The 24,702-nt window shown below is 44.3% G+C and overlaps 1 protein-coding gene and 1 long non-coding RNA gene across 8 annotated transcripts in view; one reads left to right on the top strand and one right to left on the bottom strand.

The window, feature by feature from the left end:
* LOC144299277 (uncharacterized) overlaps nt 1-20,466 on the top strand; it is a 29,372-nt gene extending 8,906 nt beyond the window's left edge. Inside the window, exons 2-4 of the long non-coding RNA XR_013365985.1 lie at nt 10,450-14,399; nt 14,566-14,877; nt 19,790-20,466. This is a non-coding gene — a long non-coding RNA (uncharacterized LOC144299277). The remainder of the gene's footprint in view (nt 1-10,449; nt 14,400-14,565; nt 14,878-19,789) is intronic.
* The window catches only part of LOC144299269 (uncharacterized), a 27,119-nt gene continuing 16,178 nt past the window's right edge, over nt 13,762-24,702 (bottom strand). For 2 of the 7 annotated variants that reach the window (XM_077874778.1, XM_077874777.1), the window contains exons 4-9: nt 22,230-22,308; nt 19,482-19,535; nt 16,482-16,531; nt 16,196-16,288; nt 16,004-16,092; nt 13,762-14,899 (exon numbers count right to left, since the gene is read on the bottom strand). In XM_077874778.1, the coding sequence (XP_077730904.1) occupies nt 14,767-14,899; nt 16,004-16,092; nt 16,196-16,288; nt 16,482-16,531; nt 19,482-19,535; nt 22,230-22,308 (498 nt within the window). In that variant the 3' untranslated portion in view covers nt 13,762-14,766. Of the gene's footprint in view, nt 14,900-16,003; nt 16,093-16,195; nt 16,289-16,481; nt 16,532-19,481; nt 19,536-22,229; nt 22,309-22,749; nt 22,959-24,702 lie in introns of those variants that run through there. The other 5 variants (XM_077874779.1, XM_077874780.1, XR_013365977.1 and 2 more) reach the window with 5 other exon arrangements.

Below are 24,702 nucleotides of genomic sequence, written 5' to 3'. Positions count from 1 at the left end.
GACTTCAATCTAGCTCTTTCTATACTCGATAGGTCTTCTAAGCAAAACATCTCCAAAGAAACGAGAGCTTTAAATGATACACTGGACCAGATGGATTTCACAGATATCTACAGAACTTTACATCCAAACTCAACTGAATACACATTCTTCTCAAGTGCACATGGAACTTTCTCCAGAATAGACCACATATTGGGTCACAAATCGGGTCTGAACCGATACCAAAAGATTGGGATCGTCCCCTGCATATTCTCAGACCATAATGCCTTGAAATTAGAACTAAATCACAACAAGAAGTTTGGAAGGACCTCAAACACGTGGAGGTTAAGGACCATCCTGCTAAAAGATGAAAGGGTCAACCAGGAAATTAAGGAAGAATTAAAAAGATTCATGGAGGGGATCCCTGGGTCGCGCAGCGGTTTGGCGCCTGCCTTTGGCCCAGGGTGCGATCCTGGAGACCTGGGATCGAATCCCACGTCGGGCTCCCGGTGCATGGAGCCTGCTTCTCTCTCTGCCTATGTCTCTGCCTCTCTCTCTCTCTGTGTGACTATCATAAATAAATAAAAATTTTAAAAAATTAAAAAAAAAAGATTCATGGAAACTAATGAGAATGAAGATACAACCATCCAAAATCTTTGGGATGCAGCAAAAGCAGTCCTAAGGGGGAAATACATCACAATACAAGCATCCATTCAAAAACTGGAAAGAACTCAAATACAAAAGCTAACCTTACACATAAAGGAGCTAGAGAAAAAACAGCAAATAGATCCTACACCCAAGAGAAGAAGGGAGTTAATAAAGATTCGAGTAGAACTCAATGAAATCGAGACCAGAAGAACTGTGGTCTTCTGGTCAACAGATCAACAGAACCAGGAGTTGGTTCTTTGAAAGAATTAATAAGATAGATAAACCATTAGCCAGCCTTATTAAAAAGAAGAGAGAGAAGACTCAAATTAATAAAATCATGAATGAGAAAGGAGAGATCAATACCAACACCAAGGAAATACAAACGATTTTAAAAACTAATTATGAACAGCTATACGCCAATAAATTAGGCAATCTAAGAGAAATGGATGCATTCCTGGAAAGCCACAAACTACCAAAACTGGAACAGGAAGAAATAGAAAACCTAAACAGGCCAATAACCAGGGAGGAAATTGAAGCAGTCATCAAAAACCTCCCAAGACACAAAAGTCCAGGGCCAGATGGCTTCCCAGGGGAATTTTATCAAACGTTTAAAGAAGAAACCATACCTATTCTCCTAAAGCTGTTTGGAAAGATAGAAAGAAGAAAGAGATGGAGTACTTCCAAATTCGTTCTATGAGGCCAGCATCACCTTAATTCCAAAACCAGACAAAGACCCCGCCAAAAAGGAGAATTACAGACCAATATCCCTGATGAACATGGATGCAAAAATTCTCAACAAGATACTGGCCAATAGGATCCAACAATACATTAAGAAAATTATCACCATGACCAAGTAGGATTTATCCCTGGGACACAAGGCTGGTTCAACACCTGTAAAACAATCAATGTGATTCATCATATCAGCAAGAGAAAAACCAAGAACCATATGATCCTCTCATTAGATGCAGAGAAAGCATTTGACAAAATACAGCATCCATTTCTGATCAAAACTCTTCAGAGTGTAGGGATAGAGGGAACATTCCTCGACATCTTAAAAGCCATCTATGAAAAGCCCACAGCAAATATCATTCTCAATGGGGAAGCAGTGGGAGCCTTTCCCCTAAAATCAGGAACAAGACAGGGATGTCCACTCTTACCACTGCTGTTCAACATAGTACTGGAAGTCCTAGCCTCAGCAGTCAGACAACAAAAAGACAGAAAAAGCATTCAAATTGGCAAAGAAGAAGTCAAACTCTCCCTCTTCGCCGATGACATGATACTCTACATAGAAAACCCAAAAGTCTCCACCCCAAGATTGCTAGAACTCATACAGCAATTCGGTAGCGTGGCAGGATACAAAATCAGTGCCCAGAAATCAGTGGCATTTCTATACACTAACAATGAGACTGAAGAAAGAGAAATTAAGGAGTCAATCCCATTTACAATTGCACCCAAAAGCATAAGATACCTAGGAATAAACCTAACCAAAGATGTAAAGGATCTATACCCTCAAAACTATAGAACACTTCTAAAAGAAATTGAGGAAGACACAAAGAGATGGAAAAATATTCCATGCTCATGGATTGGCAGAATTAATATTGTGAAAATGTCCATGTTACCCCGGGCAATATACACGTTTAATGCAATCCCTATCAAAATACCATGGACTTTCTTCAGAGAGTTAGAACAAATTATTTTAAGATTTGTGTGGAATCAGAAAAGACCCCGAATAGCCAGGGGAATTTTAAAAAAGAAAACCATATCTGGGGGCATCACAATGCCAGATTTCAGGTTGTACTACAAAGCTGTGGTCATCAAGACAGTGTGGTACTGGCACAAAAACAGACACATAGATCAGTGGAACAGAATAGAGAATCCAGAAGTGGACCCTGAACTTTATGGTCAACTAATATTCGGTAAAGGAGGAAAGACTATCCATTGGAAGAAAGACAGTCTCTTCAATAAATGGTGCTGGGAAAATTGGACATCCACATGCAGAAGAATGAAACTAGACCACTGTCTTGCACCATACACAAAGATAAACTCAAAATGGATGAAAGATATAAATGTGAGACAAGATTCCATCAAAATCCTAGAGAAGAACACAGGCAACACCCTTTTTGAACTCGGCCATAGTAACTTCTTGCAAGATACATCCACGAAGGCAAAAGAAACAAAAGCAAAAATGAACTATTGGGACTTCATCAAGATAAGAAGCTTTTGCACAGCAAAGGATACAGTCAACAAAACTCAAAGACAACCTACAGAATGGGAGAAGATATTTGCAAATGACATATCAGATAAAGGGCTAGTTTCCAAGATCTATAAAGAACTTCTTAAACTCAACACCAAAGAAACAAACAATCCAATCATGAAATGGGCAAAAGACATGAACAGAAATCTCACAGAGGAAGACATAGACATGGCCAACATGCACATGAGAAAATGCTCTGCATCACTTGCCATCAGGGAAATACAAATCAAAACCACAATGAGATACCACCTCACACCAGCGAGAATGGGGCAAATTAACAAGGCAGGAAACAACAAATGTTGGAGAGGATGGGGAGAAAAGGGAACCCTCTTACACTGTTGGTGGGAATGTGAACTGGTGCAGCCACTCTGGAAAACTGTGTGGAGGTTCCTCAAACAGGTAAAAATAGACCTGCCCTACGACCCAGCAATTGCACTGTTGGGGATTTACCCCAAAGATACAAATGCAATGAAATGCCAGGACACCTGCACCCCGATGTTTATAGCAGCAATGGCCACGATAGCCAAACTGTGGAAGGAGCCTCGGTGTCCAACGAAAGATGAATGGATAAAGAAGATGTGGTTTGTGTATACAATGGACTATTACTCAGCTATTAGAAATGACAAATACCCACCATTTGCTTCAACGTGGATGGAACTGGAGGGTATTATGCTGAGTGAAGTAAGTCAGTCGGAGAAGGACAACAAACATTATATGTTCTCATTCATTTGGGGAATATAAATACTAGTGAAAGGGAATATAAGGGAAGGGAGAAGAAATGTGTGGGAAATATCAGAAAGGGAGACAGAACATAAAGACTGCTAACTCTGGGAAACGAACTAGGGGTGGTAGAAGGGGAGAAGGGCGGGGGGTGGGAGTGAATGGGTGACAGGCACTGGGGGTTATTCTGTATGTTAGTAAATTGAACACCAATAAAAAATAAATTTAAAAAAATTGTAAAATTGTGAGAAGATGGAGGTGTTAATCAGCCTTATTGTGGTAATCATTTTGATAAATAGATGTAATTTCAACATCTATATCATTTTGATATATGTATTACGACATTGTATACCTTAAACTTATAGTCAATAATAAAACTGGAAAAAAAAATAAAATAAAATAAAACAGGAACAGTAATTGCAGCACCACCTAGGGATGCTTACAAGGACAGAGCTATTTGTTATTCATGGAATGTCCTTGGAAGGTATTTCTCATTTGAGTATTCACTAAACTTTGCATAGTGGCATGCCAGTGGCCTGACCCCACGGTACTGGGTCGCATCTTCTGTGCAAATCTGCTCACCCAGAAGGCATGAGCCTCTGTGCAGCTGTGAGATCCTTGCCATGGCCACTCTAATTACACTGTCTCCCCCATTGTCACAGCCAAGCCCAGTCAACCTGTCATGGGCATTCTCTCCTTATTTCTGTGTTGTGTGCCTACATTTTTGCTCCAAACACATGTGGCTGCAGAGTGATGTATCTCCTGGAATCTGGGCATTGGAGGAGACAAGGCTTGAGGTGGTGTCATTGCCATCCTGTCCAGGTTCATTGTATAGCCTCTTGGGTTATACAGTGACCCACCCTCCACATTTGCCCACGTATCCCAAACACGTACCTGGCAATTGCTCATTTAACCTAAATTTTAGATGATTTAGTCACTTCTGCATGCAGCCGGCCTGCGGAAGAGTTACGTTCTTTGTCTGAGTCCAGGCAGGAAAGCATGGCTAATCCTATAGTCACTGAACACATGGGATGAGTCATCAAGGTAACTTCCCAGGGAACAGATCTCTCCCGTGAATCCTTAGAGGGTAATGAGAGATGTGAAGCGGAAGAGGATTCCATGTGCTCTGGTGGGTGGCATATGGGGGAGGGGTGGGCATGAAGTAAGGTGGTGTAAGCTGAGACTGGGCTGTAGCTGGCTGGCAGCCAGCAGGAAAGAAGAGCCTCTGACAACCACAAAAAAAAAAATGAAAGAAAGGCTTCTGCCACAACCATGTGCCCTTGGAAGAGGAACCCAAGCCTCTAGATGAGCCCATGGCTTGTCTGACATTTTATTTTTTTTTATATTTTTTTTTATTGGTGTTCAATTTACTAACATACAGAATAACACCCAGTGCCCGTCACCCATTCACTCCCAACCCCCGCCCTCCTCCCCTTCTACCACCCCTAGTTCGTTTCTGACATTTTAATCTCTGCCTTGTAAGGCCCTGAGAGCCATGGAGTGCCAGACATCTAATGCACACAGAACCGTGCAGGAACATGTGAGGGTTGTCTTGAGCTGCCATATTTGCCATACTTTGTTAGGCAGCAATAGAAAGATGATACAGAGCCTTCCACAAACATGTTTTTGGAACATAACTGAATGTCAGGAGAACAGGTGGCTAACAATATCTTGTCCATGGGGCTCATCAACACAGCACAAGAAGCATTCTTTAGCAACCTACTGAGACAAATAATTAGGATCCCGGTTTACCCCTGAGCAACAAAGTTTGGGAGTTAGAGGAACTGCCCCATTCACAGGCAGCAGAGTAGGGTTTTTTCCAACATTTCTTGGGCCTTGAGCACTGAAGAAAATCCCTCCCTGCTTGGCTGGTTTCTGACTGTGCTCAGAAAATCAGCAATATGGCCATTCTTGTTACTTTTTAACATGGTAGTACTTAAGGAAGATTTTGGCACACATCCTTGATCATATTAGGGAATCTGTTTCTCATTCTAGACAGGTTCTTTCCACATAAAAGGGTGTGGACATTGTTCAAATATATTATCTGCATATTTATGTACAGTTTTTTTTTATTCACTGCACCAACAGTTAATTGGTTGTACTTTTCTAAAAACTACATTTTGAATCCTCAGATTCAGTGCCACCCTCTAGCCCATGGCTTCCACTACTATTTCTGTAATCTCCAGTGAATCTGCAGTCGTAAACTCTTCTTGTTTCTAATGATGTTGAGCCTTTTACTTTTTTCCTTCATTCTTGGCAATGTCAAACTTTCATATTTTCATCTGTAGAATTATTCATTGTTCTCTATTTAGTTTCTACTTTTCATTGTTTATTTTACTATTTAAGTTCACCCTGTTTTAGTGCATTAAAATGCAGGGTTCATTGTCATTCATTCATCAATGGCTGCAGGTCCCTTGTTACCAGTTTGCTGTTTCACAGTTTGAGGCATACATACCACTGGATTCTCTCTGTTCTATAGCTGTTTCTTTTAATTTCCATCGATGCTAATCTCTCTACTACACTTGTTCCTTAAAAATGATTTTGTGGTTTTGAGTGTATGTGGTTTAATGATTTCTAATTATAATGGACTTTGGTCAGTGTCTGTGGTTGATAAGATTCCAATCCTTCATTTTTTGCCTAGGATTTGTCTAAGTCCATTCGGATCACTTAGTGACAAAGACAAAATGAATTTACAGATGTGCTTTTTATTTATTTATTTTTGTATATTTTTCCACTTTTTTATTTTTATTTTTTTAATTTTTTTTAATTTTTATTTTTATTTATGATAGTCACACAGAGAGAGAGAGGGGGGCAGAGACACAGGCAGAGGGAGAAGCAGGCTCCATGCACCAGGAGCCCAACGTGGGATTCGATCCTGGGTCTCCAGGATCGCGCCCTGGGCCAAAGGCAGGCGCTAAACCACTGCGCCACCCAGGGTTCCCTATTTTTATTTTTTTAATTTGAGTTCAATTTGCCAACATATAGTAGAACACCTAGTGCTTATCCTGTCAAGTGCCCCCCTCAGTGCCCATCACCCAGTCACCCGATCCCCCTGCCCACCTCCCCTTCTACTACCCCTTGTTCCTTTCTCAGAGTTAGGAGTCTCTCATGTGCTGTCACCCTCTCTGATATTTCCCACTCATTTTTTCTCCTTTTCCCTATAATCCCTTTCACTTATTTTTATAATCCTTGTATGAGTGAAAACATATAATGTTTGTCCTTCTCCAATTGACTTACTTCACTCAGCATAATACCCTCCAGCTCCATCTGTGTTGAAGCAAATGGTCGGTATTCATCATTTCTCGTGGCTGAGTAATATTCCATTGTATATACAGACCACATCTTCTTTATCCATTCATCTTTTGATGGACACCAAGACTCCTTCCCCAGTTTGGCTATTGTGGTTATTGCTGCAATCCAATCATGAAATGGGCAAAAGATATGAACAGAAATTGCACCAAAGAAGATCTACACATGGCTAACAAGCACATGAGAAAATGCTCCGCATCACTTGCCATCAGGGAAATACAAATCAAAACTCCAATGAGATACCACCCCACACCAGTGAGAATGGTGAAAATTAACAAGACAGGAAACAACAAATGTTGGAGAGGATGTGGAGAAAGGGGAACCCTCTTGAACTGTTGGTGGGAATGTGAACTGGTAAGCCACTCTGGAAAACTGTGTGGTGTGGAGCTTCCTGACAGTGTTAAAAACAGATGTGCTTTTTAAAGTATCTAATCTTTTTGATGTACATCACACACCCACCCACCCACCACCACCACCACCACCACCACCACACAGGTCAAGCTTTTAAATAGGAGTTTAAAATTTTCTAGGTTCTAACTTTTTAATCTAATGATTCTGAAGTTTCCTGAGAGTGGCCAGCTAACACTGTCTCCTGAAATTTCAGCTTCTGGGAGAGCATGAACCTGTCTCCTCCTGAGAAGAGGTAGTCAGGCTAATGAGAATATAGGGGGGTGCCTGTTTAAGGCTTAGCCAGTTTATCCAGGCAATAAACAGTAATAGCATTAAAATAGGAGACAAGTGGGAATCCAGACAGATCGTCCCAGCAATTGGGGCTTCTTTCTGCCAAGGTGTCTGCCCACTCCAGTAAACATAGCTGAGTGGCTCGGGGCTACAAATGTACTGATAGCCTCACAGAGGGAGACGGATAGAAATTGAAGACAAGGTCATGCCAAGGAAAGGGTACTAGAGTGAATACTGAGTGTCTACCAGTCACAGCTAAAGAGATGAGGTCTCTAACAGTAAGTCTTAAGACCATAAGCTGCAAGAATGCTTGAGCTGATGGTGGGCATTTGCATTGCGGCAGCTATCTTACAAAACTGATGAGTAGCATCTAATGACATGGAACGTTCTATTCCCAGGTAAATCCTCAACAAAAATTCATACATATGTTCACAAAAGACATCTACCAAAGGATACAGAAGAGTCCTCTAAGTATTGGTGAAAGTAGAAACATCTGAAATGTTTTCAGACTTTTCAAAAAGTTCCCTTTTGAACTTAGGGAAAGTTCAAAAACTGGCAACACAAAGTTCTAGTGACAGCAGTCCAGGGTCAGGTGATGGTAGTTGCATTAGGAGGGAGGATGGTTAGTCATGTGCAGGAGACAGAGTCAGCATCAGGTGAGGGTAAACTATTATCATCCATAAATAAGTACCCACGAGTCCACATTTACATAAGTCAAGTCATACAGACGTTCACAGAGAAGAATGAGAAGTTCTTCCTTCCAGTAGAAAATGAACTAATATACAAAGAAGGAGCACTGAAAGCACAGAAGGAGCACTGTTTGGTGAGCATCATAGTAAGAGTGTTTCGGGCAAGAATCAGTGGATACTAAAATTGGTGAGTAGAACTTGAGTGAGGAAGAGTAAATTTGAGTAATCTCAAGGTGTCTTCCTCCAGCAAGTTTATCAATTACCAAAGAAAAAAGCAGTCACTTTAGAATGGTGAAATCAAATCTATCAGACTTCATCTTAACTAAACAATCAAAAATAAAATTACCAGGTAATATCACATGTTCCCCAACATGATAAACTGAGAAAAACACGGTGTTATATCTGTTGTAAATCTACAAGAGCCCCTGCCTTGAATCCAGGTGTGAGGAAACAGGCAAACCTGTACTAAGGATTATTCTGTAACTGGCCAGTGCTCCTCAAGAATATTAAGGCTAATTAGAAACGACAAATACCCACCATTTGCTTCAACGTGGATGGAACTGGAGGGTATCATGCTGAGTGAAGTAAGTCAATCGGAGGACAAATATTATATGTTCTCATTCATTTGGGGAATATAAATAATAGTGAAAGGGAATATAAGGGAAGGGAGAAGAAGTGTGTGGGAAATATCAGAAAGGGAGACAGAACATAAAGACTCCTAACTCTGGGAAACGAACTAGGGGTGGTGGAAGGGGAGGAGGGCGGGGGGTGGGGGAGAGTGGGTGACGGGCACTGAGAGGAACACTTGATGGGATGAGCACTGGGTGTTATTCTGTATGTTGGTAAATTGAACACCAATAAAAAATTATTTTATTAAAAAAAATGAAGTGTGTCTGAGCCAGGGTGGTGTCCCAGGGATCTCTGTTCAGAGGGAATCCTAATAAGGCAGCTTAATGTGAACTGGGTACAAATTGGGGTCTCAGTATGCTCAGCACCAGCTGAAACCTGGGGTGGCAATTGGAGCCAGGATTGAAGTGGGATTGGGGGTCCTAGTGTGTTCCCAGAGAGGATGCCCTGGTGGGGTGCCTGGAGTTGAGGTGGGTGTCATGCCAGGAAGCTGAGGTGCTGGATGAAGGAAGTGCCCTGCCTGGGGGGCTGAAGCCAAAGTAGGCATGAGCCAGGAGGCCCCAGAGCACTCCACACCACGGGTGACCTAGCAATCCTTCTGGAGTTAAATTTCTATGGACATGGAGTATTATGAGGTTATCTATGCCTATGACACCTCGGCAAGACAGGTGTAGTGTAGTGAGTGCTGTCCAGGGATCTCAGTGTCTGCTGCTCTGGGGCTGCCTTCTTGGAATGGCAGGCACTGGTGTGGGCTGGGGGCCTGAGTCTGAGTTGATAGGTATATGAGGACTTCCAGCTCCTGCTCCTTTCTACCTTGTCAAGTTGGGGGGATATTGTAAATCATGGCTCTTGCCAGCCCCTACAACCAGTCAAGAGTCCTGGCCACTACCCTGCCTTTTGTCAGGTTTATAAGACAGTTTCCTTTATATTCTAGTTGCTCTTTTCAACCCCAGCTTTTCTTCTGTGCCCCAGTGCCAATAAATCTGCTCATGGACCCTCAGTACTATCCCTCCCCACTGTATTTTGCCATGTCAGGAGTGGGGATTCCCCTCATCACCATTGTCTCTGTCTGTCTTGCTGTTGGTAGAGATAGGATATGTCCACAGACAGGGTGAATTCAGGGTCTTTCTACATCACCATCTTGGATCAGCTGGATTTCTATTTTTAATCATGTTTCTAGTGGTTATCATAAAAATCCCAGGATGCTACTCTAAGCCTTCTGTAGCCCTGCAAAGTTATCTGCATCCATTTTGGCATCTCTGCTTTCATGAAATTGAGAATCCTCCTGTGGCCCCTGGTTTTAAACACTGAATTTGCCTCTGACTATCTCACCTGGATTACTCAGTTTCTATTTCCCCATGGACCTGAGATCTCAGGTACCTTCACCTTATTCATAACACAGTGGTCATTATGCACATGTTTAAGCCTTGCTCATGTTGGTGTTTCCTTATGCCTTCTGATGCTTGATTTTACTATGATTGTGCTCCCATCCATGTGTTTTCATTTAAGATATATTTTGTTAATGATTTCTGTATCTCTGTACAGGGAGAAGAGGGTGTGTCACAAGATACTTTTGGAATTCCTGTCTGACTCATATTTCTCGCTCAGGTTCTACGGTCCGGATTTTGGAGTGGTCATCTGGACTACATGAGGATGGCTAAGATTAAAGTGGTAGCAGTGGACTGAAGCACCTCAACCTAAAATATATATTTTGTAATGAAATTTACAAGATTCTTGACTGAATGTGGGTGGCGAGGTATTAGAATTTTGGGGGTTTTAGTTTTTTAAATAATTTGTTGTTTCAGGAGAACACAGAAAGTCAAAGAAATAGGTAGACAGAGAAGTAGGCTCCCTGTGGGGAACCTGATGCCAGCCCAATCCCAGGACCCTGGGACTTCATTCTTTTATGCCTTATTAATATTCCATTGTATCTCTATACCACATCTTTTTTATCCATTTATCTATGGAAGGATACTTGGGTACTTACACAATTTGGCTATTATAAATATCACTGCCATAAGCATAGGAGTGCATATATCTTCCTCACTGAGTGTTTTCATATTCTTTGCATAGATACCCGGTATGAGGAATTCCATATGGTTATGGTTATTGTTTTATCTTTTTCTGAGAAACTTCCATACAGTGGCCGCACCAGTTTGCATTTCCATCAACAGCGCACGAGGTGGCCTTTTGTCCACATCCACATGAATACTTGTTGTTTCTTGTGATTTTGGTTTTAGCCATTATTACAAGTGTGAGGTGATATCTCGGAGCATGTTTGATTATTTGCATATCCCTGATGAAGAGTGCTGTTGAGCATCCTTCTGTGTACCTGTTGGCCATCTGTATGTCCTTTTGGAGAAATATCTGTTCATATCTTGTATCCATTTTTAAATTTGATTCTTTAGGGGTTTTTTTGGTGTGGTTCCCTAATTTCTTTATATATTTGGAGACTAATTCTTCATCAGATATGTCATTTGCAAATATCTCCTTCCATTCAGTAGGTTGTATGTTAGTATGTGATGGTTTCTTTTGCTCTGCAGAAGCTTTTTATTTTGTTTTAGTCCTAAAAGTTTATTCTTCCTTTAGCGCCTCTTGCTTTAGGAGACCTAGCCAGAGAAATGTGACAGTTGAAGTCAGCAAAATGACCCCCTCTGTTCTCTTCTAGGATTTTTAAGGCTTCGGGTCTCACATCTAGGTCTTTAATCCATTTTGAATTTACTTCTGTGTGTGGCATTAGAAAGGGTTCCAGGTTCATTCTTTTGCCCATAACTGTCCAGCATTCTGACATCATAAATTGACATCATCTTTTTCGACTGGATGTTCTTGTCTCCTTTTCATAAATTAGTTGACTATCCATTGTGGGTTTATTTCTGTGCTGTTTGTTCTGTGTGTCTACTTTTGTGCCTGTACCATAGTGTTTTGATCACTACAGGTTTGCAACATGCCATGAGAACTGGAATTTTGGTAGTTCTAGCTTTCTTCTTCTTTCTCAGAATTGCTTTGGCTGCTCACATTGGTAGTTATTTTTGAAGATTTTATTCATTTATTTATTTCAGAGAGAGAGCATGAGAGAGATGGAGACAGAAAAAGAGAGAGAGAGAGAATGAGTAGGAGGAGCAACAGTCAGAGGGAGAGGGAGATGCAGGCTCCCCACTAATCAGGAAGCAGCCCTATGTGGGGCTCCATCCCAGGACCCTGGGATCATGACCTGAGCTGAAGGTAGATGCTTAACTGACTGAGTCACCCAGGTGACCCTGTCCAGGGTCCTTGGTGTTTTCATACTTATTTGGATATTTTTGTTCTTGTTTTGTGAGATAGCCTGCTAGTATTTTCATAGGAAATGTGTTGAATATGTAGGTGCTTTGGGTACTATGGACATTTTAACAAGATTGATTTCTTCCAATTCATGTGATATCTCCATTTGTGTGTGTCATCTTCAATTACTTTCATTGGTGCTTTATAGTTTTTGGACCACAGGACTTTTGCCTTTTTGATTAGGTTTATTCCTATATATTTTATTCCTTTTGTGCAATTTTGAATACAGTTGTGTTTTTAATTCTTCTTTCTACTTTATTACTGCCTAGAAACACTACCAATTTCTGGGTATTAATTTTGCATCCTACAACTTTACTAAATTCACTTATTTCCAAATATCTTTTTGGTGGAGCCTTTAGAGTTTTCTGTATAAAGTATCATGTTATCTTCACATAGTGGCCATTTAACTTCTTTACTAATATGGATGCCTCTTGTTTTCCTTGTTCAATTGCTCTGGCTGGGTTTTCCAGTAATATGTTGAACTAAAGTGGTGAGAGTGGACTTTCTTGTCCTGTTCCTAATCTTAACAGAAGAGTTCTCAGTGTTTCATCATTGGGTATGATATTGGCTGTGTATTTTTCATATATGGCTCTTAGTATGTTGAGGTATGTTCTTACTAAACCTACTTTGTCGAGCGTTTATCATGCATGGGTGTCAAATTTTGATAATCATTTTCCTTCATCTATTGATAGGACACATGATTTTTATCCTGTGTTTGTGGTGTTGTGTATCATGGTGACTCACTTGTAGATACTGAACCTTGCCTACAGTCTTTCTGATGCAGTCTAAACAGTTGGAAATGAACAATATCACAGAGACTGACTCTTAAGTCCAAAAGTGTCTTAAGGCATAAATGGAAATAGCCAGAGGCCAGAAATAGAGGGGAATTCATGTATGTGAGCTGGGGTGAAGCCATGGGGCTGGCTTTCATATTTCAAAGCCAGGTGGCATAGGTTGCAGGGGCCACAGCCGTGCTGCACAAGATAAGTAATCAAATGCGATAAGAAGACATCAAACCACATGTTTATGGTATATCTAAAATAAAATAACTTCGCAAATCTGCAGTGTGGTTTCATTGTAACACTACCATTAATTCAAAGTTTTCATAGAGGTTGGGAGCATATTCTCCTTATGTTGTATGTAGATAATAGCTTCTAGAGCACTGTTTTAAACAAGCCATGATGAGGAAGCACACATTTCTTTGACTAATAAAGAATTAAATTCCCACAAGCGTGTGAGCTGGTGAAGTAAGGCAAAAGTAGAGAAATAAAAGTATTTTGAAGCTATAAGGGTTTCTTCTTTGTTATTTAGTTAGTTCCTTTGCTTTTTTACAGAAGCAAAAATAAGTCTAGCACCATGCTAATGATTCAAGACTAAGAGAATACAAATGAAATACAGTTACCTCAACCTGATATTCATTACCTGCTCCTGAAAATCAGACATTTACAGTAAACATGACAACCGGGCACACAGTCCCCACTATTTTAAATAGAGGAACTTATAGTTTTTCTTTTTCAACAATGATTGCACTTGAATCCATTTTTTTTATAATTTATTTTTTATTGGTGTTCAATTTGCCAACATACAGAATAACACCCAGTGCTCATCCCGTCAAGTGCCCCCCTCAGTGAGGTCCCAGCCTGCAGGGGTGTTGTTGGAAGAGCTGGAAGAGCCTGCAGAAATGAGTGGCAGGCTTACAGAGGGAGGTTCAGCAGGAACCTGGTGGGAGCGGAGCTGTGCTAGGGCAAGACGGGAGACCATGGGGACATCACGTGGGGGTTCCATGAGGGTTGTATGGCGGTAGCAGGAAAGGCGGAACCGGCATCTGCCTTTAACATGGGAGAGGAAAGGGACTGTAGAGTTTGGGAGCTGGCCTTCCGAGGGTGGGGCTTCTCCTGCAGACTCCCTGCCTGGTGTGGGCCAGAGGGCAGAGGCAGTTGCTTGGGGACCCAATGATTAGTCCAGCCTGATACTGGGGAGTAAGCAGGGGTGAGCTGGGTGGAAGGGGCTGAGGAGAGTGAATATGAGGACGTAACTGGAAGGGGCTCTGACAGGGAGAGTGGGGCCCCAGGTGAGCCGTGTGTCCTGTTCCAGAAAGGATGCAGCCAGCCTGCCCCTCCAGCACATTCCAGGGTGGCCTTGGGGTCCTGGCAGTCCTGCTTCTTCCTGCACCTCTGGTAAGCTGTATTTCTGCTGGTGAGTGGGGGGAGAACTGGAAGAGGAGCATCCCCTCCAGCAGACAGGGGGAAAGCCAGGAGGGCTGCTTGCTGAACGCAGTCCCAGGTGGCCAGTCTCACCCCAAAAATGCATGCCTGACAGCCTGTATCATTGCTTCCTTTTCAGTGTGTCCATAATCAGCAGTCATGAGGAACCCCCACTCTGGGTGTGGTGTCCATCACAGAGGATCCTTTTGTCATGTCCTCTGGCATCCATTCTGCTTGTGAGAAGCACAAAGGTCTTTTGTTGGGGAGGCCTGCCATGTCACGTGCGGGGGAACAGATCCTCCAGGCGTGTTGCTTCTCCTCGTGTCCAGGTGCATCCAGTTCATGCCTTTCCATCCTCTGAGTCCCCACCGAAGCTGCAGACCAAGGCCGAGGCATCTCGTGGCTCACCGTCTCTGAGGACCTCAGGAGAATCTGGAGCTTCTGGGACGAGGTCAGACTGTCCTGCTGTGCCGCTGCGGAAAACATCAGAGGCAGTTGTAGGAGATGGAGCGCTGTGCTGTTTGGGGGCAGCTCTAACTAGGAGTCTAGGGTTTCTTGTTGGACCTGCCTTCTGAGGCTTTGGGGTGGAGGTTGCCCGCAGGATGCATGTGTGGCATGAGCAAAGTGAAGCCTCCAGGCCCCCGGGGCTAAATGAAGGCTATATCCCCAGTGTCCCGGGGGCCCCTTCCCTGACTGTGGCCCACTCTGGGAGCCCTCAACCTGCCCTATTCTGTGGAGGAAACTTTGTGGCCATGGGCATTGCAGGCAGCCTGGCAGGGATGATGTGCTCTGGTCTCGCACAGGAAGTGACTTTGCATGACACTCACACTGAGGGATGGACATGGGTAAGTTGGGAGCAGATGGCGCGGCCTACCCCCTGATGGCCTGGCCTGCAGATTGAGCAGAACAGTAGAGCCTCACACTCACACCAAGAAATGTGCCATGAGGTGACCACCCCACCATGTCCCACAGGCTTCATTGAGGCTCAGGGGACCCCAGGAGATGGGAAACTCCCAATTGAGGGACAATCCATGTGTCCCGATGGTGCCGGGGTCTGCTCTGTGCCCCAGGGATGCACCACTGGATGAGGTGAGCTGTGCTGCTCGCATGGGCCTCGGGGTCTGTATGATGTCACTCATTCCTCAGACATCTAAAGTGGAGGTTCAGGCCACCTCCCCAACTGATAATGTTCTGGGGTGAGATGTCAGCTTCCATCAGTAGTTAGGAGGGCAGGGCTGGGTCCTGCAGAGCGAGGGGGTGCACAACTCCAGGGGCCCTCTGCCAGAGGAGTACAGTGCACAGGCCTTCTCTGGTCCCCTCCCTCTACATTCATCAGCAGCTGGAGGACATACAATAGCCCCCTCAGGGCCTCCTATGGGTTTGGGTCCTGTTCCCTGTGAGATGTACTCAGGGCATCCTTCAGGACCTGTAGGGATCATGACCTTCCTCTTGCGTCCTCAGCCCTGAAGAGCAGCACCCCAGCTTTTTGGTTGGTTTTCCTGTGCTGCCAACAAGTATGTCAGGGAGGTGTGGAGAACATGTGTCTGTGTTGCTTCCTCTCTTTCTGCCAAACTCACCTTCTTCCTAGTTCCTCTTTTTCTCCTGAGTGACCGATTTCTTCTGTTGCTTCCTCCCTTATATCAGTAGAAGCAATGCTTCTTGAGAGCTGAAAGGAAGAGCAAAATCAGGCATGACTACAGATACCAAACCAGGGAGTGGGGGCACTTGCTGGGGTCACACAGCAGGTCCCCTTCCTGATTCCTACCCACCTGGGTGGGCTCCGCCCTGCTGACCCCAGGCCCACTCCCTCCTTGGCTGTTCAGAGCTGATCCCAGACTCAGTGGTGACGGGTGAGGGTGATGCTGAAAGAGGGGGGAAGAGGTCTGTAGAGTGATTCCATAGACACTGCAGGTGCCAAGACTAAGTGCCTGCAGGAGCCAAAGGTCTTCAGTGGGGACATCGTAGAGGATGGATCTGGGGAATATCTAGGAAGAGGTGCTTATGGGTAGCAGAGAGAGGAAGTACAAGAGACAGAGGAGGAAATGAATTAATTACAGGCACAATGTTGCTCCTTTCATCTGAATCCCTGCTATCCGTGGAGTCATCTTCCAGTGGGCAGGGCAGCAATGAGGTTGGCGTGGCCATGAGAAAGGAAATGGAAAGTTAGCGGGGGTGAGAACCCATGGCTTGCTCCTCTTGGGATGAGGGACTCTGACCTCAAGATGATGGGTCCTCAGCTCTGGGGCCTCTCTGCCCTTAGTCCCTTCATCTCTACAGGGTGGAAGTGGGTCTCTCATCTCCCAGCTGCCTGTCCCACCCTTGGGTTCTCTCCATACCTAGGAATGATGTCTGTGTCATCGTGTCCCTCCTCTGGGTGGTCACTGTCCCTGGGAGGTCACTGTCCCTGTGACTGTGTGACCAGGACTTGACTTTTCTCTCTCCCTACTCCCCTTCCTCCTCTCCTAACAACTCTCCATTTCCTTCCCCTTTCCATCCTCCATCAATCATATTGTTCTTAAATATTGGATAGCCAAGGACTGGCAGGAGATATACTGGCACCCACTCAGTCAATCCCCTGAACCCTCTGTGTGAGGAGAAGCTATCCTGGTCTGGGATGGCTGGGGAACTTGAATGAGACGGTGCCACACATGTCCACATATCCAGTGTTTGCTCTTGGGACGAGATGATCTTCCTTGGCACACGAGCCCGCCTTAAGCAACCTCATCTGTTTCCAGAAGTGTTACGGAGCAGAAGTGGAAATGAGAGGGTAGTCAGTCAATTGTCCAAATTCCCCCTGAATTTTCAAGTGAAGTACTGGAAAATATCAAACAGGGTAGCCCATTGAATACATGGTGCCTGCCAGGGCTGGTGCTGAACCTTACAGGGAGGGCAGGGTGGTAGGGCCCTGGGCAGGTCTGAGGACAGGTGACGGGGTGGGCATAAGTAGGGTGTAGGGGGACAAGGCCTATGCTGTGAGGCTGGAGAATTGGATTGTGAAAGGAACAGTGACCCTGTAGCCCTGCTAGCAGATGTTCTGCCCTAGGTCTAGGCCATGCCTGGTGACAGGTCCACTGGATGCTTGGTCAAAAGTTGTGTGTGTGTGTGTGTGTGTGTGTGTATGTGTGTGTGTGTGTGTGAAGCAGGCCCAGCCACACCTTCACACAGGTCTCTAGGTCCCCTGTGGCCAAGGAGCGTCTCCAGGTCTTCAGTATGTGGCCTCTCGCTCATGGAAGCATGTTTATGACAGACTGGTTTGTGTGGTGAAGCTGGCATGACCTAAGTGACCACAGAGGAGATGTCCCTTAACATCCCCAACGCTGGGAGTTGACTTAAAGGTGTGGGAAATGGGTCAGGAGCCTGAAAGTCCATTACACGTCATGTATCTTACGCTGGACAGAGTTTCCTTCTCTTTTATTTTTTGCCATTTTATTTTTTTAATAATAAACTTATTTTAATTGGTGTTCAATTTGCCAACATACAGAATAACACCCAGTGCCCATCCCGTCAAGTGCCCCCCTCAGTGCCTGTCACCCATTCACCCCCACCTCCTGCCCTCCTCCCCTTCCACCACCCCTAGTTCGTTTCCCAGAGTTAGGAGTCTTCATGTTCTGTCTCCCTTTCTGATATATCCTACCCATTTCTTCTCCCTTCCCTTCTATTCCCTTTCACTATTATTTATATTCCCTAAATGAATGAGACCATATAATGTTTGTCCTTCTCCGGTTGACTTACTTCACTCAGCATAATACCCTCCAGTTCCATCCACCTTGAAGAAAATGGTGGGTATTTGTCACTTCTAATGGCTGAGGAATATTCCATTGCATACATAGACCACATCTTCTTTATCCATCCATCTTTCGATGGACACCGAGGCTCCTTCCACAGTTTGGCTATTGTGGACATTGCTGCTAGAAACATTGGGGTGCAGGTGTCCCAGCATTTCATTGCATCAGCATCTTTGGGGTAAATCCCCAGCAGTGCAATTGCTGGGTCATAGGGCAGATCTATTTTTAACTCTTTGCGGAACCTCCATACAGTTTTCCAGAGTGGCTGCACCATTTCACATTCCCACCAACAGTGCAAGAGGGTTCCCTTTTCTCTGCATCCTCTCCAACATTTGTGGTTTCCTGCCTTGTTAATTTTCCCCATTCTCACTGGTGTGAGGTAGTATCTCATTGTGGTTTCAGAGTTTCCTTCTCATCCACCTCCCAGCTCACATGACAACTTAGTTTCCTGGTTCTCAGATTTGGGAGAGGGTTGCTCTGGCACCCAGGTCATGTCCATCATAGGGCAATGACAAGAACGATACCCAATCTCTGCCACACGACTGCTGAGTGGTGCTGGGCAACAAAACCAAGCTTTGATGTTTGGCAGCAGAGAAGGGTAGGAAGTGCACATTGTATGGGCTAGATCATTAAAACAGCAAACCCATATAATGTTTGTCCTTCTCCGATTGACTTATTTCACTCAGCGTGATACCCTCCAGTTCCATCCATGTCGAAGCAAATGGTGGGTATTTGTCATTTCTAATGGCTGAGGAATATTCCATTGTATACATAAACCACATCTTCTTTAAGGGAATAGAAGGGAAGAGAGAAGAAATGGGTAGGAAATATCAGAAAAGGAGATAGAACATGAAGACTCCTAACATTGGGAAAGGAACTAGGGGTGGTGGAAGGGGAGGAGGGCGGGGGTTGGGGGTGAATGGGTGACAGGCACTGAGGGGGGCACTTGACGGGATGAGCACTGGGTGTTATTCTGTATGTTGGCAAATTGAACACCAATAAAAATAAATTTATTATTAAAAAAATAATAATAAAACAGCAAACCCAGGGAGGGGGATTAGAAATGTGGCGCACACAGAAGGCGCCTGGACACAATTTCTGGTCCTATGACGTCAGTAAAATAGGAGATGAATGCATCAGATTGCTAGCCAGTATTTCCCTTTCATTTTTTATTTCTTGCCCACCTTCTCCATTCTCCGGAGTAGGAGATGCACCCCCAGGGTCCCAGGAGCCCTCTGCCACTGTTCCCTACCTGAGCCCTGTTCCCTACCTGCCGAGACTTCCTCCCCACCACTGGAGTCGTCTATGCTCTCCACACACAAATCTGTAGGAACACAAGCATGAGCAATCCTGTTATTGGAGGGAGGGTCTCACCCATTCATCCTACTCTAGTTGAGTTCTCTGTGGGTCGTGAGGCATCTACCTGCCTGACCTTTCTGGTGTGTTCTCAGATGTGCACTGGACTTGGGGGAGTCAGAGACCTTCAACATGACAGGGATCACAGTTTCAAACCTTCTAGTGAGACCGAGATGCTATAGGAATCCACTTCATCATGTCCATTCTACTCGCCCTTTACAGTGTTCCTCTCCAAATGTGGCATGTGAAATTCCAGCAGTTATGGAGACCCTTACATGTGGCTAATGTGAGTGAGCAATTGGAGGGTTTATTTTCTTTTATGATTTTAGTGTAATTATCGAGTTAATGATTGTGTCAAATGGACTATAGACAGACTCTCCTTGGACTGCAGAGCACTAGCGTCCAACAATGAGCAAGACATAACCCCTGCTCATTCCTATTACATTAATTGCTGGCCTGATATGACCATTCACATGTAGGTTGTTCCTGGGATCACCCACACATGCCAGGCACTATTGGAGGCCTTTGCACACTAAGAGAATGAGGTGAACACCCCGTTCTTGGATAAATGGCCACAGGGTCAATGTAGCAGCTCTTCAATCACAATGTCATATTATAGAAATCTAAAAGCTGTTAAAATACAGATGGAACCACAAAGGAATACAGGTACCAAAACATTGTTGAGAATGAAGAACAAGGTGATGGCTCGGTAGTTGCTGACTTCCAAGTACATTAGACAGCCACACTAGGCAAGCAGCGTGTGCTGGCATAAAAGTAAGGACACACTGCAGCAGAATAGAGAGCCCCAAAATAAATGCACTCATTCATGCCATATTGATCCTTGAGGAGACCACATGATGGGAAAAGTTTACCCTCTTCAATAATGAGCAGAATGAAAAGGCATCCTACATATTGGAGAAGATATTTGCAACCCTTATATCAGAAAAGGTGTTCCTTTTCAAAATGGAAAAAAAAAACAATAAAAAGACACTTATACCAAATTGGAGAACAATAAGAAGGCTTGAGTAGACATTGCCCTAAGGGAAAAAAATCAGTGGCCAACAGACCTACGAAAAGCACAACATAACACATCATGAGGGGAAATGCAAGTCCAAAGGACGATGAGTATCATTTCATCTGTTAGAACGGTGAGGACTCAATCCCAAAACCCAAACCTACTACTAATGTTGCTGAGGATGTGGATAATTTGGGTCTTTGTATGTTATTAGGTGGGTAGGCAATCAGTATGGACCGATTGCCAGGCCTGGCCATCCTTGCTGGATGAAGGAAGGTCAAGGAGAGGAGCAGGAAAGTACATAGAAACACTGCCTCTGACGCTTTCCTACAGGGAATCGAATCCATATGAAATAGTCAATCTAAATGAGGCTAAACCCTAAAATGCATGCTACCTGTTACTGACAGTCTGGTGAGCCCTACTGACACTTTGAAGTTCACCAAAGCTGCCACTGCATTGTGGACATCTTCAAGACTCAGGATAAACAGGCACTGCTCCAACCTGTGTCTCATCTCTTTCAAGAACACTGTGCTGCAGGCTGATTCAATTCTAGAAAAACTATCCTATGGTTTTATAATTGTTCACTAATCATCATAAGTAAAATGCTATTAACAAGATTTCAACATACTGATGTCCCTGCATTTCAACAAGGCCACCATCAACAAAGTGCTATTTCTTTCCATCCATCCTTTTCTGTGCAATGTGTGGGTGTCTGTCACATCAGTGGGGACCCATTCTCCCAGGAGCCCACCAGCAAGTGGCAAGTTCTGGACTTGGAGGGGGGCGCCTTATGTGAGCACTGACACTGTTTAACCTGGCCCCGGCCCTGGTCGTGTAGGGTGGTGGGCACCAAGCTAATGGCAAAGCTTTACTTTGAGCTGCTTTGACACTCGCTCTTCAGTGTGTGCTTACAAATGTTGAGTATTATTTTTTTTTTATTGGAGTTCAATTTGCCAACATAGAGCGTAACACTCAGTGCTCATCCCGCCAAGTGCCCCCCTCAGTGCCCATCACCCAGTCACCCCCACCCCCTGCCCACCTCCCTTTCCACTATCCCTTGTTCATTTCCCAGAGTTAGGTGTCTCTTATGTTTTGTCACCCTCACTGATATTTTCACTCATTATTTTTTTTCTCACTCATTATTTTTAAGGCTAATGATGCTGCTATGAAATAGATGGAAATATCCTCCTGATTCTTCTCTGCTTTGACCCTGCATGAGACACATCCCCAGCCAGGACAGATGTCTGATCTTGATTTCTGCCCCAACCCTGTCTGTGGAAAGTGAATACTAAGCAAACCTCCAGGTGCAGCTGTGGTGAGAGAGGAATGTGGGGTCCTAAGCGGTGTGCCCGGTGGGGGTGAAGTTTACTTTTAGAAATTTGACACTTGCATTGATTTGCCTAAGTGAGAATGTCTTCTGATGGAACACACACACTCAACGCACCCACTCATACAATCACATCACATCCAGTCACACAGGAACAAACCCAGCCTCCTATAGACAACCTGTATCTCCTAAATGACCTACTTGCTTCCAGAGTCTGTAGAGCTGGACAATCATTTTTTCTCACAACCACACCCTCCATTCCCAGTAGGAACCCAGGATCAGGGAAGCTCTCCAGAGCAAAGCAGAGGGGAAAGACCCACCTTGTTCATAAGCTAGATTGTTCCTTGAGAAGTGACAGATGTTGGAATACATAAAGCCACCATCTTGGGCTGCTTCCTGCTGCAGTTAGAGAGAGGGAAACACTATAAGGATCACATCACCCTGTGCACATCATCTGCACATATCCTTTGTTCTCTTGGTGACATTAGTAAGGCAGCAGAGATATAGTCATTGAGTCAGTGATCACAAAAAAAAAAAAAGCTCAATGTGACCTGCAGAAACTTTAAATGTCAGATCTCACAGGTCCAGTTTGATCAGCAAACACAAAACTATGGAGGAAGATTATTTCCTGGAAAATGCTTGCTACCATTTGTTGTGTAACCAGTGTTCTTAAAGCCCCTCTAAATATGGTGTCAGTTAGTGATTGAAACTCAGGGCCACTGTCAGCACCAAGGAAATTGTATATACCTTCTGGGATGCACATGCTTGGAAGTTCATGTCTTAAATCCATGAATATGAAAATAAAGCATCAGTTGCATTTAACACAGAAAATGACTTTACCTGAGGGAGGGCTGGGGTTTCTTTCTCCGCCTTGAACTGAGAAGTTCTTGAGTCAGGCCCTTGAGGGGAGCTACGAGGACACAGCGCCACTGTGAGGATGCTGGTGGGGCTGCCCGGGAACTCATCAGGGAGTTTAGATGGATGAGGACATGAGTTGAGTGTGTATTGGCGGTTGGCTAGGAAGTTACAGACTGCTGCTGGGCATCCTCCTTGGTGGACAGAGGAAGGAATGAGAGAGGAGCAGGAAATAAATGAGAACAGGGGCTGTCTTTGTAGCTAAGTGAGACTGATCAAGGTGAAATAGTCCATGGAAAGTGTTTAAACACTAAAGTGGCTTATATGTGATGACCCGGTCCCATAACCTCTCTTGACTGAAGTTTTGCTAAGCCGTCCCTCTCTTCTTCTTTGGAAATCAGTTCTTGCCCCAGGATCCCCATATACTGCTACTGTATTCATCATGTCTTTGTAAGATTTTGTGCTTGATGAAAAGCAGCCTTAATTGTGGGGCTGAATTCAACCCTAGGGAAAGTATCCTCATATGATTCTTTTTTTTTTTTTCCTCATATGATTCTTTACTAATCATCTGTCCTAAGGAAACAAGACCTGAAACTACTGCCGTCGTATCTTTTCAAAATAACCAGTCAGCTTGATACATTCCTTCCACCTTTCTTGGGCTCTATGTGTGTGTATCCATTGAGTCAGGCTAGCCTGGGGCCATCAGACAAATGGGAAGTTCCTTACACAGAGGAGGCCTGGGGTGAGAGCTGGCACTCTCTAACCCAGCCGTGCCTGAGATTTGCAATGGGAGTGTTGGGCACAAAGCTAACAACCAAGTTTAACATTCAGTTCCTATGTGATCAAGTGGACTAAATTACCTCCTTGTTTCTTATCTGCTATTGGTCATGTATACACAATAACCTCAGCCATGACAGATGTTGCTCTGCGCTATCCTCGATGGGGACTCACATTTTCAGAATCTGTGGGCTGATCAGGAATACATGGCCTTTCCTATGTGCACTTCACACCAGTGACAGGACAAAATCATTGATATGTGCACCTATAGCTGCCCTGGTTTACGTGACCGTGGAGGCCACTGTGTAATGTTGGGCCATGTAGGGGACTTTGGTAGAATCTAGTATATTAAGGTATGGACCCAGATGCTGGCTCTGCTTTGCTGACTAGCTATTTGTAGATAATGACCCCATGACTGAGCGATTAGTGCAGGTCAAGAACCTATAGCTACATTCGAACCGACACCTGGGTTCACACCTTGGCTGTCCATGTAGGGGGTCAAGGGTTTGGGTCATTCATCTCTGCACCATTGCCTTCTAATGAAAGGAAATGGAAACATCCTCCAGGTACAGCTGTGGTGAGGGAAGGATGAGCAGGTAATGGGTGTCACAATGATGAGATGACTTTGGAAAGGTGACACCTTTATTGTGCTGCAAGTGTGGGAATACCTCCTGGGAAATACACACATCGACATTCACATTCACAACACACACACACACACACACACACACACGCTCGAGTGGGTGCAGGTGCTCTTCGACCCACATGCACACACACCAACACCTCCTTCTTGCCATAGTGCCTCCAGGCCTTGTATAACAAACTCTCAGTGCTTTAGTGGACAATCTCTTCTCACTATACCCCACCCCTCATTCCCAGGTGGAACCAAGAATCATGTGGTAGACATCTTTTTACCCTAGATTGCAACATCATGGATATTACTCTTAAATACATACAGTTTTTGTTGGTCCCAGCAGCCACTGCGATTGGAGAAAAGAAAACACAGTCTGGGTCACACCATCCTGTATACTGTTTGTACAGCTCTTTTGTTTGGTGAGGCCTTCAGGAAACTGGATGGAGTACAGGGGTTGAGTCAATGTTCCCCCACTCCAGTGAAAGAGGACGCTTTTAAAGATGCATGAGCTTTTCATGGCGGATCTC

The sequence above is a fragment of the Canis aureus genome, chromosome 27, assembly GCF_053574225.1.
Source record: "Canis aureus isolate CA01 chromosome 27, VMU_Caureus_v.1.0, whole genome shotgun sequence".
In the NCBI taxonomy this organism is placed as follows: domain Eukaryota; kingdom Metazoa; phylum Chordata; class Mammalia; order Carnivora; family Canidae; genus Canis; species Canis aureus.
Note: the sequence above shows the minus strand (reverse complement) of the source record. Positions and strands in the feature narration are given on the sequence as shown.